General features: G+C 38.6%; 1 protein-coding gene across 1 annotated transcript in view; it reads left to right on the top strand.

The window, feature by feature from the left end:
- Window positions 1-14,284, top strand: part of CSMD1 (CUB and Sushi multiple domains 1) — a 2,093,217-nt gene that overhangs the window by 2,032,562 nt on the left and 46,371 nt on the right. Inside the window, exons 58-60 of the mRNA XM_075063712.1 lie at window positions 6,917-7,093; window positions 9,394-9,573; window positions 13,930-14,103. Of these exons, the coding sequence (XP_074919813.1) occupies window positions 6,917-7,093; window positions 9,394-9,573; window positions 13,930-14,103 (531 nt within the window). The remainder of the gene's footprint in view (window positions 1-6,916; window positions 7,094-9,393; window positions 9,574-13,929; window positions 14,104-14,284) is intronic.

Genomic DNA, 14,284 nt, shown 5'->3' with positions numbered 1-14,284 from the left:
TACTTTGCCTCAATTACATATAAGGTTAAAATGACTGTTTGACAATTGAGTTGATATTTCACCTGGATTTATTCCTTTTGGAACTAATTTTTCTCTGGTATAAGTCTTCAAAATTATGGCTGTTTCTTCCACAGAAACTTGTGATAAGTCTGGTGAGAGGTAGATGCAGAAATCAGTGAGACGGCAGCTCCACCATCAAGCTCCATTCTTCTGGGAACTCCCTTGATTAAGGGTGTGACTTAGATGCCATCTTTGATATCATATAAGTGTTTAAGGGGAACAAAGGTTCAAAATTACTTTGACAGAAAAGTTAAAAATGCATATTAAAATTCTTCAATCCATACACAATTTACAACGGATCATCAGCTAGCTGATGTGACTGCAGTAAATGTTGGTCCTTTGTTTGAAGTGGCAATATTTACTTATATGCTGCAAAATTATTTTCATATATATCTCCTACAGACCCAAACACAGCAGATTTCCTGGAACCATAGCAACCAGCTCATATGTGAAAGATATATATTGTGCATAGGACAGAGGTAGTGATATCACCAGAAGGCAGTAGGCAGTAAGAATGTGGAAGATGAGTGGATAATGGGAATGTAGTCTAGACTCTCACAAAAGATAACCCATGACAGTTGATCGTTATCAGAAAAGCACAAGATGAAATGATAGCTGCCTTAAAATGTGTATAAAATCATCTATTATGTGCCACATTTAACAGTTCTTATATACCTTTCGTCCAGTGGTACCCATCCAGCTGTGGAATAGTGCTTTCACCCACCAACGTACTTCTTATTGGAAATTCACTAGATGGCATTATTACCAGTACTTGAGAGACAACGTGGGTAAGGTCTCTAATATCCTGGGACCAACAAGACTACAATAACGCAAGAGATTATTACAAGTAGTCTTACAATTTCTGTTTTAGATAAATCTATAGACAAATCTTGGAGAAATGCTGTTCATTAGTTATGGTGCACTTAGTTTAGAAGCTGTTGCAGTACTGAGATGATTTAGTTGGTGCTGGTCCTGCTTTGAGCAGGGGGTTGGACTAGATGACCTCCTGAGGTCTCTTTCAACCCTAATATTCTCTGATTCTCTGATATGCACTACCCTTGTGTTCTGCGCATCATTTCTCAGAGGGCTACAACTTCCCAAATGACAGCAAACCAAAAAAAAACCTGATCATCATCCTACCGTTTCTTCCTCATCAAAACATTCTTTAGACAGGAGAATGTGAACTGTGCTAGCAATCAGGAGACTATTTGTTTTAGATTCACTTCTAATGACTGTTAATAATTCTGAACCTTCACAACTCTTATTATTAAGCAAGGTCTCATATTTCATTGTAGGATTACACAAGTTGGGACTAGAATCTAGTTCTCTAATGTGGCACATCTAAATCTCATCAAAGCTGCCACACTACTCTCAGAAAGAACCCATTTTTGTTTTTAAAATGGGGCTAGTCAAGTGCCTTGTAAAAATCTAGCATATCTACCAAACTTGTGATCTTATAAAAAATGATATCAAGTTCATCTGACAAGATCTATTTACCATAAAACCATGTTGATTAGCATTAATTATGCTACTATCATTTAATTCCTTACACAACCATTCCATAATTTTGCCCAGGATAGATGTTATACTAATTAGCCTATAGTCTTCTCTTTTTCCACAGCACATTCAGTGCTCCTGCTGAAGGATTTGACTAGAACTTTGTTATGCTTAGCTAACACAGGTTGGTGATCTCTTGACATCAGTAGTACAGGCCCTTCCCTTACTACCAAAGTTAAACCAATCAAAGGCTATTTTCGATGTGCAAGCACAATGCTAGTAAAAAGAAAATGTGACTAATGTTTTAGCGTTTGAAGGTATCTGCTGTATGAAGAGTTGTCTGACTTGAAAATGATAATGCACCTCTAAAATTTGATCTTGCTAGTATAATTTCCAAAATTAACAAAACTACACATTATCACTATTGTAGATTACTTAAGGTCCTCTACTGTTAACCATACCCACTTGGGAAATCTCTAGTTTTAATTGTTTTCTATGCTTCAAAAATTATAGCTATTTTATAGGTGAAAAATGAATAAAAAGACTTCATTCAAGAAAAGATATTTATAAATTATCCTAAACATTGATAATACACTGAGTTATTCTAATTATCCAATTATGTTCTAGTTTAACAAAATCCTGTAATCTGTATTTATAGGACAGACCTGATCATTATTTTCAGAAAAGATCTATCTGAAGTGAACTTAATATGAGGAAAAGTAGGAAGTAAAATGAGTGTTGCATGTATAATGTTAGGATTATTCTACAATCAATTAATTAATCTCAAATTATTGTTTTGCCATGCTTGTATAAATTGTATTAAAACATTTAGACTTTTAGTTGGTGAGAGTAAGCTTTTTTAACAGAGCTCTGTCTTGGACTTTGGCCAGTGCCTGAACATTATCTGTAATTTGTTGGGCTTTTTTTAGCGGTTAGACTGGAATTCCTCAGTTTTGTAAAGGACTGACTAATCTCAAATTTAAGAAGTGTGGAATACTCTTTGGAATTCTTCCTCTGTATTGTATTCACTACCTGAATTAATTTGGCTGGCTATAGAATTATTCTAATTCTAATGGCAAAAATCCCCCAGATGGTGTTTGCTAAATTGAAGGCAGCTTCTTTCAAATTTATGTGTATACAGACTGAAATATCAAAAAGCTGTTGGATAGTCAGTTTGTAGGATGGACATTTTGAATTATAAAATGTGTAACACTTATACTGAATACGCAAAATAAAATCTTCCTAAAGTCTTCCTAGACTGTCAAAGAACAACATGCTATTGATAACTTAACCCATTTGGTTATGAGGTAAGAAACACGATGGTAAGAAACAACATGGAGACTGTGTGGATATGGCCTTATGGGTGGTGGGTAGGGCGCCTGAACTGCTTTTGGAAGGATAAAATATCCTTCTAAAAAGTATTATCTTTTCCTTCTCTAATTCCATCTGAAATGTAATTTCCTCCTTTTCCCCTCTATTTTTCTTCTCCCTCCTTTTTAATATTATATATTAAATAAAAAATTCTCATCAGTATCAAAAGATTACAAATAAAATGCCACAGCCTGAGGCCTCTATGTATTTTTAACACAAGCAAAAATTGACTATTTATAACAAAAGACTGAGAATGTTGATTGAGAACTAGAATATATAGTTCCTGCCCATGCCCTAAATCTTAGCAATACATCTGCAGTATGCAGTCAAAACTCCATTTTAGAGATAATTTCTTATTGTCAGGATAGTTTAATAAAAGATCTTTCTTCCATTGGTTAATGTATAGTATGGTTAGGGGAGAGGGAATAAACAAACAAAAAAACCCAACAAACTTAGCTCTTTATTGCAATCAGTGGCATAGAACTTTAATTTAAAGCCAGGCATTATCACATCTGAATCAAGCCAGTGGTATTGATTACCATTTTGCTTTATAAGCAACAAAAGATTAGTTTGCAGACCTGGTTATGGAAGGGTGTCGCCATCATCTTAGCCCGTCTAGATCCTCCATTAGCAAATCTCTTTTAGAACCACCTATGAGAATTAAAGATTTTTTTCCCTGGTAAAGAAGCCCTAGAAGAGGACAGATGGCAGTACCATCACCTTGGGAACAGTTACCAGGCTGGTGCAGGAAGCTGTAAGTTACCTCCTTGATGAGCTTCAGTGATTCTGGATGTATGGAAGCATTAGAGTAACTTTTTGGATTGTCTGTTTCTTTGTTCCAATACATACTAAAATAAAAGTTATTCACACAGTGCCTTCTCAACTACAGATTCTCATAGATTTCAAGGCCAGAAGGGATCACTGTCATCATCTAGTTTGATATTCTGTATACTACAATTCATGGACTGTCCCCAAAATCATTCCTAGTGCACAACTTTAAAAAAAAATCTTATCTTAATTTAAAAATTGTCAGTAAATCCACCATGATCCTTGGTAAATTATTCCAGTGGTTAATTATTCTCATCATTATAAATTTACACCTTATTTCCGGTCTGAAATTCCTAAATAGAAAACCCCATTATTAAATATTTTTCTCCACGTTGGTGCTTATATATATATTTCTCCACTTCAGCGGCGGGTCCCAGTGTGGAAGGTCCCCCTGCTGCGGGTCTTCAGGGCACTTTGGCAGCGGGTCCTGGAGCAGAAGGACCCCCCCACTGCCAAATTGCTGCCAAAGACCTGGAGTGGCAGAAGCTCCAGGGTCCCCAGAGTGAGTGAAGGACCCTGCTCCAAGGGCCCTGAAAACCTCTCGGGAGGGCCCCTGCGGGGCCCGTGGCCTGGGGAAAATTGCCCCACTTGCCCCTGCCTGTGGGCGACCCTGTTTACAGTTACATCTTGAGATCTCTTAGTTAACAAATTTAAATCCATTTAATGTGCACCATGTTAATTTTACTTTGTTCTAGTTTTTTTTTTAAATAAAAAATGTCAGAAGGTACCAAATCCAATTATGTCAACACTATTACCATTATGAACCAAACTTGTAGTCTCAGCTAAAAAAGATATCAAATTAGTTTGATAGGATCTATTTTCCATAAACCCATCTTGATTTGCATTAATTATATTAGCTTCTTTTCATTCTTTATTAATTGAGTCCTGTATCACTTGCTCCATTATTTTCCCATAGATTAATGTCAGGCTGACAAGTCTATAATACCTGGGTCATTTACCCTTTTTAAATATTGGCACAGCTTTAGCTTCCCTAGTGCTCCAAGACTTATTGAAAATCCATATTAATGGTCCAGTGAGCACTGAGACAGTTCTTTTAGAAGTCTTGTATGCAAGTTGTCTGGAATTACTGATTTTAAAAGTGTCTAACTTTAGTAGTTTGTTTAACATCTTCCAGAGATATTAGTGGAATGGAAAGAGTGTTATCCTCATCATATGATGAGATTATATATGTGTCATTTCTCTCCCCCCACCCCAATACTTAACAGAAATATTTATTGAACACTTATTGAATGATATAGCAATGTTGGATCAAGTTCTGTCACCAGCTACCACTTCATTAAGTGTGGCATCTTTATTCCTTAAGGTAGAATTTAGTTGACCAGAGTTGTGAAACAACTAGGGAAAATATATTTACAAAATACAGTACCACCATGTAAATGCCCCCTTTGGCTCAGGATTTGACAAGCATTCAGTCAGTCAACAATAATGTTTGGAGGAGGACTTTTATTTATCTAAATGTGGGTAACTCTGTGAACCAGTGTATTTGCACACATTTATGGATATTCATGACAAAAGATCCAGAATTACCATTCTAATATATTCTGGCTTTGTATATTTGGAAGTGAAGGAGCTAAGAGACCAGAAGAATATAAGAAAGCTTTACAAGGATTGGCTTCTTCAAACTAAAATTTAAGTTCAGCATTACTTTGGGATAGAATAGTGAAGACCCTGTGCCATAGAACAACAGTCAGGAAACTCTAGAAAAAAAGAAGGAACAGAAAGTTCCTTCTTCTGACCAGTAGCTACAGGGTGGTGGAGCTTTAAAGGTTTAAGGCACTGTGAACAGGCAGAATCTCTACCCTGTTAACCAGAGATCACAGCAACTTTGAGGGCTTGTCTTAATTAGAAAATTATATCAAATTACAACACGATATTGAAGAGTCATATTAACTAACATGATGCTGACCAGAACATTGTAGTCACTGTACACAGCAAAAAATCATGTTCAACATCATTTTAGTTTTTTGGGTGGGTTGCCTAAGACTAGCTGAACCCAGGTTGACCGTGACTCGTCCCTGTCTGCGGAGTTGTGCTCACAGAGTTGTAAAACAATGTAATTTCTAATAAAGAGAATGGACACTAAACTTGGGAATCTCACCTCCCTAAACTTCCTCCCTAACCTTAGCTGTCATTAGTTGTTGGGTGGTTGGTTGATTGTGGTTTTTGTTTGTTTTGCTTTGCTTTTTCCTTCAGACATTTCCATCCTTTTTATATATGGTTGGAGTTAATTGGACTCACTTGCCAGCATGAATGAGCAGTCATTATGCTGAATCTTAATATAAGATTTTTGAGCGTAAACAATTCAGGACAAAGGGGCTGCATTTTTTATATATGGTCCGAGAAGCTGCCACACCTATTACAGAGGCTGATATAATACATGGAGCTTCCAGGAGGAGTTTGAGGACAGTATGTATGCAGGAGAACTGAGCTACTCAGCAGGGCTCTGCCCTGACTAGCAGTTAGTCTAGCAGAAATGTTTTTTCTGATCTTAGTTCTTTAAAATTGTTGTTCTGTGAAGGAATCCTGAGGAATTTGCTTCCTCTGCTCAGGGAAATGTTTTGTCTTTGACCCAGGTATCTTATACATCAGAAGGCTGGATCACAGGCCAGTCTTGAGCTATCCCTCTTCATCATTTCCTTCCCCAGCCAAAAACAATTTTATGAACACCATATATGCTAAATTTAAGAAATGTAATGAATGTATCGTATACCTTTGACCACTTCTGTTTTCTGTCCACTAATCTATTTCCCCAGATACATATCCCCTGCCACAGAAATGTTTCCTTCTCCTTCTGCCAAACTGGCATCAAACACAAACATATACTGATAGACATACAGTAGGCAAGAGTTCAAGTAATTTGGATTCCCTTTCAATTTCTTTTTATTTCTTGTACAATAACTTTTTGAACATGTGCTGTAAGAGAGACGAATCTGTTCACTTGCATTTACCATCCGTAGCTAATCAAATAAAATGATGGTGTAAGCCTCAAAGGGAAAAATATATATATATATATATCTGCTTTTGTATTAAATGCTCAGCTTTCAGAATAATTGTAAGCTATTAAAATTCATTGCCTTACACTTTTCATACAAGTCATTTATAATGGGTACACCGACTTCCTTTTTTTTTTCCTTGATAGCTGTATCTTGTGGAAATCCTGGCACCCCAGCCAATGGCATGGTAATATACAGTGATGGGATAATGTTCTCGAGCTCAGTCATCTATGCTTGCTGGGAAGGTTACAAGACTTCAGGGCTAACTACTCGACATTGTACAGCCAATGGGACATGGACTGGCACTGCTCCAGACTGCACAGGTCAATAACTGACTTTTTGTCACAATAGGATTAAAAGACAGTAGGATGTTATTAATTTGGTAAACCATTATCTCTTTGTTTGGAATAAGCACACTTCTCAGAGGGTAACATGTATCCATGTTCACTAATAAATGTTGGACTTTTTTTCATTTTTTGTTAAGATTGCTTCCAAAAAGTAGCTCTATAAGGTAGAACAGTAGAAAACTCTGAGTATCTACGATACGCTTTAGTGAAACACAGTATTCGTCTCAATGCAGGGTAAGTAGGTAAAATTTAATTGCCTGTGATATACAGAAGGTCACCTCTGGACTTAAACTCTATTAATCTATGAACCTTTCTATAGTTCTGTCTATTATGTTATAGAAGTTAGAAAATGTTTCATGTAGTTTAAATACAGAAAACTGCTTTTGTTTCAGTACCTGTTAAATTAAATATTACTCCTCACAATAGCAAAAATGCATATTGTTTAGATAGCTTGGCGATTTCATGTTTGATTATTTCAGTATTATATTGTGAATCATCATTTTTATTATCTCCATATGTTACTTATTCAAGATTTCCTATGAACTTGGGAACATGTAGTTGGAGCAAAAATTGCACTGAAAAATTAGCCTTTATATTCTAGTTTTATTTCTACAACATGTGCTGGACATAGTTCAGATTTGGGATTTACAGTGTTTGTGGGGATCACAAGAGGGAAGAGTTAGCTACAGAATTATTCAAAAGAAAGTAACAGATAGAGGAAGTGAAATATCCCGTATGACACTAGTGAAAATTGCTTTGGGTTAACATTTTTATCTATTAGTCAAGTCACAGGAAAATTTCAGAATGAAGTTATTTGACTATCCAAAACAGATTATATTTGATTAAACCATAAAGTAACTTTAAACCACAAGTACTGTATTTCCTATAGATCTTAAAGCAACACTAGTGAAATAATTTTTAAGAACAACTGTCAAATGAATACTGGCCCAAATCTTTATTTCACAGGGTTTGTATCTAAAGAAACATTTTTTTTCCTATCATTTATAAAGACGTGCTGGAAAATTACTTCTAGAGAACTATTGTGAAGTACACTGAAACAGCAGATTTATGGACATTTTTCTTCTTCGAGAGAGCCTTCAAAACAGTCAGCATGGAGTGAACAGTAGAGTGAAAACAATTAAAACCAGTTATGTTTGTATATATTGTACACATTAACATAAATGTTGCATACTCTTAATAGAAATATACAATACATAGTAATATATACTAAATATTAAATTAATAGGTACAAATTCTGACGTGTGGTGAACACTTGTAACTCCCACTGTCTTTGAGGTCAATTTTGCAAGGTGCTGAGAATACTCTGTGAGTGTTGAGTTCTTTTCACTCCCAATGAAGTAAATTACAGTGAAAAGCATTCAGCAGCTTGTATATTCTGACCCGTCAATGGGAACTGCAGGGACTGATTAGGTGTCCAGAACTTTTCTGAATTTGTTCCATAGTGTGTGGGCCTTTAATAGTGTTCTGCAGCATACTATGGAGAACCAAGATTCACAGAAGTCCTAGGGAGGGAAAGTAGAGCTAAATTCTGCCTACACCTCCATACTATGCAGTTCCACTGATTTCAGTGTGCCTATACATGTGAAAGTCCGGGCAGAATTTCAGCACTGCAGGAGTTTCCAAAACAACCGAAATGGGACTTGTGTTCCTAAGTCACTTAAGCTGTTTTGAAAATCTGATCCCTTTTTGATGGTCAGGCTGATAAGGAGACAGGAGTTCTGTGAAGCTCGAAGAGGAGAGTATAATGTGTGGCATAAAACAACAACAACTTTAAGGCCCAATTCCTGTTGAAGACATTCAAAATTCCCATTGATATAAATGGGAAAAGGGCCAGGAGCTAACTGTTTAATAAAAACTTTTACAGAACCCCATGAAGACTTCCTTCCAGGCCTTCTTGCTCATAGTCATATGTGTTTTTTTCTCTAAACAATAGAAACAAGGTCCAGATTCTGACCTCAGTTATACTGGTGTAAATGCAGAGCAACTCTATTTACTCAAATTAAGTTGCATTACATTACATTTACATAAGTGTTACTGAGTGAAGAATTTGGCCCAGGATATTTAGTACTTTAAAAAAAAATTGTTTGTCTTTTAATGTTTTCAGATAAAATAGCTGGATCAAAGTCACTTTGATGCTTGTGTATGCTGGTAAAGGGACATTGTGTGTATGAGTAAATGTGTCCATGTGTACTTAGTTTTTTTTTTTAAGTTTTATTTATATAGTTGTTGAAGTAAAGATTCTCTTTTTTCACTAGTAATCAGCTGTGGAGATCCAGGTGGAATAGCAAATGGTATGCAGTTTGGAACTGATTTTATCTTTAATAAGACAGTCAGCTATCAGTGCAACCCAGGGTATTTGATGGAGCCTGTCAGTTCATCCACTATACGTTGTATGAAAGACAGCACTTGGAACCAGAGTAAACCAGTCTGCAAAGGTTTGTTTTTTAACTTAAGTGGTTTACTACTGTTCTGATACTGAATAGAATGTTAATATTTTTATTATTAATTATAAAGGGGAACAATTTGCACAACCACTTTTAAGATAGATACGATGCAAACTATTAATATACTGCTGAGACAGTCAGATAGATTTTAATAACATAGTTATTTGTGCCCTACATAAGATGTAGTGAGGAGAGTCAGAGTACTAACTTGGAATTCATTAGAGCCACAACAATATGTGTTAAATATTAAAGCAGAAGGTTGAAAATACTAACAGTGACATCCTAACCCTGCCCCCAAAGCCAAGTTTTTGACAGGAAAAGGATTCTCCCAGAACAGGCACTGTGGAAGACAGCTGGAAGGCTGCCTTCTGAGGACCTTATTGCAAACACCGGTGTAAGGGGCATGACAAGGACATGGCTGGAAGTGGGAGAGGTATGTCGGGGTCATAGCATGCAGTACGTGCAGATTCTGGGTCACCACTGCAGCCCATAGGACAGCCTGGGAAGGCTGCCATAACTTAGGTTCCCAGGCCTGTTTAAGTTGTGTCAGGAACATCTCCAGCCCTGAAGTAGCTCAGAATTGGGTGGCAGGATGTGGGCTTCAAATTCTGTGCTGCACCTCGTAGAAGTACAGCACAAGAATTCCTTAATAATAAAATGGGTTTTAGAGTGGTAGCCGTGTTAGTCTGTATCAGCAAAAAGAATGAGGAGTACTTGTGGCACCTTAGAGACTAACAAATTTATTTGGGCATAAGCTTCCGTGGTCTAAAACCCACTTCATAGGATGCATGCAGTGGAAAATACAGTTGGAAGATATATATACACAGAGAACATGAAAAAAATGCGTGTTCCCATACCAACTATCAGAGAATATGAAAAAATGAGTGTTGCCCTAATAAAATGTTAGCTTATGTGATTGGCTGACCACATTTTTATTTATAATGGTGTTGAAGGCACTAGCTGAATCACTTTATATTTGCATAATGTGTGGAAAGAAGCAATATTTTTAAAGAAACTTAATACCAAATGCCAATACCAAATTCTACAGGCCACTTCCCTCAGATCTCACTGAGGAATACACATAATAGAAATCGTGGCACCTACTACCTCAAGGACACTCCTACACTAACACTGGAAAAATCAAACATGACCCTAGAGCCCTGGACCCAGGGTTATTGTAATCTTACTACCTGCAAGATTCCACAGACCCAGACATTACCGGCGAGAACGCATTCAATCTCGTTAGAAAAGATAGAGAGAGAAGATAGACTGTATCACCTATATGGATTGTGGACTACTAGAGACAGACCTTATGGCCACCAGCATGGTCTGGCCGCAAAGCTTATCTCACCTTGTATGCAGAACACCGACTCTTGATTTCCTGAGTTAATATCTTTCACAATGCATTGGTGAAGCACTTGCCAGACAAACACCAATGCACTAGGCAACGGCAATTGGTAGGTGTAGAGGAGAGGCTCTCTACACAGAACATACACACACACAACACAGAGCTTGTAATACAAGCTGTCAAGAAACACAGTACAGGAGTGGCGCTAGGGTGTTCTTGGAGCGCGCCCAGCATAGGGCCGGCTCTGCGCCCACCACACCTTTTCCAACGAACTCAACCATGGCAGAATTCTCTGAGTTTGAAGCCTGTCTTCCTATTTATGGTCAGATTCAGTAAGTGCACCTGGAATGATTGTAGTCTGGGCCTGCCAGGTACAAAGGCACACGGTGGCTACATACGTCCGCGCGGTGTGGAGTTATCCTTTGCCGAGCTCGCCGTACCGCGGCTCTAGGTGGACCTCCCCTGCGCAGGTTGTTCCGTGAGTGAGGCGGCGGGAGTCTGCTGGTCCCCGCGGCTCACGGTGGCACCTGCCGCAAGGCGTGCCTGGGACAGCAGCAACCAAGAGCCAATGCGGGGGGACAGCGAGACGCCAGCCTTCCACAGGCACGCGCTGGGAGGTCCATCCGTGTGAAAGAGCGCATGCGGCTCAGACTCATCAGGGCATGAAATCCAAACCTGTGATGCCCTAGCAACGACAGGTCGCCTAATGGAAGCGCGTCGGCCCGGGGAAACAGTATCGCTGATGATCGCCAAGCAAGCACAACTGGGTTGCTGAGCGCATCTAGACAAGTTCTTATCCAACCCAGACACACACAATCTATTTCAAATTTGAGTGCACATAATCATATATCTCCCAGATCAGTGGGCAACCGCTATGGGACACCCACAAGTCAGCCCGAAACAATAATGCCAATAATTTTTCATGGCCCAACCTAGAACAGAACACTCGCCGCTCCAGCTCTCGTCCACTCATGCACCTGTCTCTACCTACTGTTAACATTGATGAACATCTTCATGACATGCTGGACCCCTGGGAGGGGACTTGGAGAAATTCCACGCCACGATTCAAACAGCTTTCACTCACACAATTAACCTCAGCCTGGACGCAATTACCGGGAGGTCCACTTCCAGACACCACCGGTGCAAATAAGTAAATGGTTCCACATACAACCACCCTATACCAGAAAACCTACTGACCACTATGCCTACTTTCATACCTCCAGCTTGCATCCCCGGGCACACCACAACTATCACATTGTCTACAGACCACCGCACTGAGGTCAACGCATCTCTCTGACCCCTCAGACAGGACCGAGCCCTACTCAAATCTCCATCCAGCATTCTTTCAAACTAACAATAACCCGCACGAGGAATAAGGAAACAGATCAACAGAGCCAGACGTGTACCCAGAAGCATCCTACTGCAAGACAAACCCAAGAAAGAAACCAACAGGACTCCACTGGCCATCACTACAGCCCATCTAAACTCTCCAAGCAATCATCAGGGATCTACAACCCCCGTCCTGGACAATGATCCCACACTTTCACAGGCTTGGGTGGCAGGCACATACTTGCCCACGAACAACTTGTACGAACTCGAAGACAGTTATTCTACCAGTAACTGCGCACTAATGGAGAATATAATCAATCTGCAGCAGCTATAATTACACGTAAGGGCATAAATGCAGTCTCATAAAGTTAGGGTATTTTTTTCACGTTCCAAATACAGTAAACGTCTAATGTCTCAGGATCAATTTCCAATGTCAAACAATCTTATCGAATGCCTAAAACATCTGCCCAACATAGAGTCTAACGCCAGTCTGACACAATCAACCAGAACATAACCCGATATGAGCAGTCACCACAGTAGAGCCAATCAATCGGTTCTTCACCTGCAACTTCACCATGTAAATATACGGCTCATATTGCCAGCTAATCGCCCTCTGCTATAGATACAATCGGCCAAACTGGACAGTCTCTATGGAAAAGGATAATGGAACACAAATCAGGATATTAGGATGGCAAATATACAAAACCTGTAGGAGAACACTTCAACTCTCCTGGCCACACAATAGCAGATCTTAGGTGGCCATAAACTGCAGCAAAACACTTCAGGACCAGACTTTCAAAAGAGAAACTGCTGAGCTTACAGTTCATACTGCAAAATTTGACACCATCAGCGTCAGGATTAAACAAAGACTGTGGAATGTCCTTGCCAACTAAAACTCAGTTTCTCCTCCCTTGGTTTTCACACCTCAACTGCAAGAACAGGGCCTCATCCTCCCTGATTGAACTAACCTCGTTATCTCTAGCTTGCTTCTTGCTTACATATATATACCTGCCCCTGGAAATTTCCACTACATGCATCCGACGAAGTGGATATTCACCCATGAAAGCTCATGCTCCAAAACGTCTGTTAGTCTATAAGGTACCACAGGATTCTTTGCTGCTTTTAAAAATAGAGATTTTTTTTTTCTGTCAGTTTTAGCATCCTCTGGAAAACATTGGCGGTCTCACATAGCCCATATATTTTAAGAGTTGAATACTGATTTAGCGACATAATTACCAGTAAAGTCAATATCGGTTGAGTGACTAAAGCCTTAAATGACTTAGAAAAAGAGATCTTGTATGAGTAAAATCAGAGAAAGGTCCTTAAGATTTTTCCCTTAGTTATTGTTCCAAAACAGAGTAATGGTGAAAAATGGTCTAAAATTGTAATAGTAATAGACAATTAATTGTATTTCAACTTTTTATTGATTGATCATGTATGTTGTTTGTTTTGCTGTTAATCTCCCTACTATGTAACTCTCAATGTTGATAAAATTTAACATGCACGTGTGTATATTTAATGTGTGTGTACTATGGGAAAGTCAAAATGTGCATTCTCTCTTGGGGCAAAACTGTTCCCAATAAGTTTTGATTACAGAAACATGACTAGCTACAATATTACATTTAGTATAAATCCTATAAAATTTCTAAATTCTCTCTTTGTTTTAATAGCTATCACATGTGGCTCACCTCCTCAAGTGCTCCATGGAAAAGTGGAAGGATCAGATTATCGTTGGGGGTCCAGTATAAGTTACAATTGTGCAGAGGGCTATCAGTTATCCAATGCAGCTATTCTTTCATGTGAAGGACGCGGTGTATGGAGGGGAGATATCCCACAATGTCTGCGTAAGTATGAAGATAATGGTGTGTGGCTGAACCACCTCAAGCTCCGGTCACCTCATTTCTCACAAGCTAAATAGAGTCAGACTCATTCAGAATGAGACATGAACTTCCTAAACACAAACAAACCAACCAACCCTGGGAACTGAAATTGGGTGGTGCTATTTATTTGTCAAATGAAGTTCTT

The sequence above is a fragment of the Chelonoidis abingdonii genome, chromosome 3 (assembly GCF_003597395.2).
Source record: "Chelonoidis abingdonii isolate Lonesome George chromosome 3, CheloAbing_2.0, whole genome shotgun sequence".
NCBI lineage: Eukaryota > Metazoa > Chordata > Testudines > Testudinidae > Chelonoidis > Chelonoidis abingdonii.
Note: the sequence above shows the minus strand (reverse complement) of the source record. Positions and strands in the feature narration are given on the sequence as shown.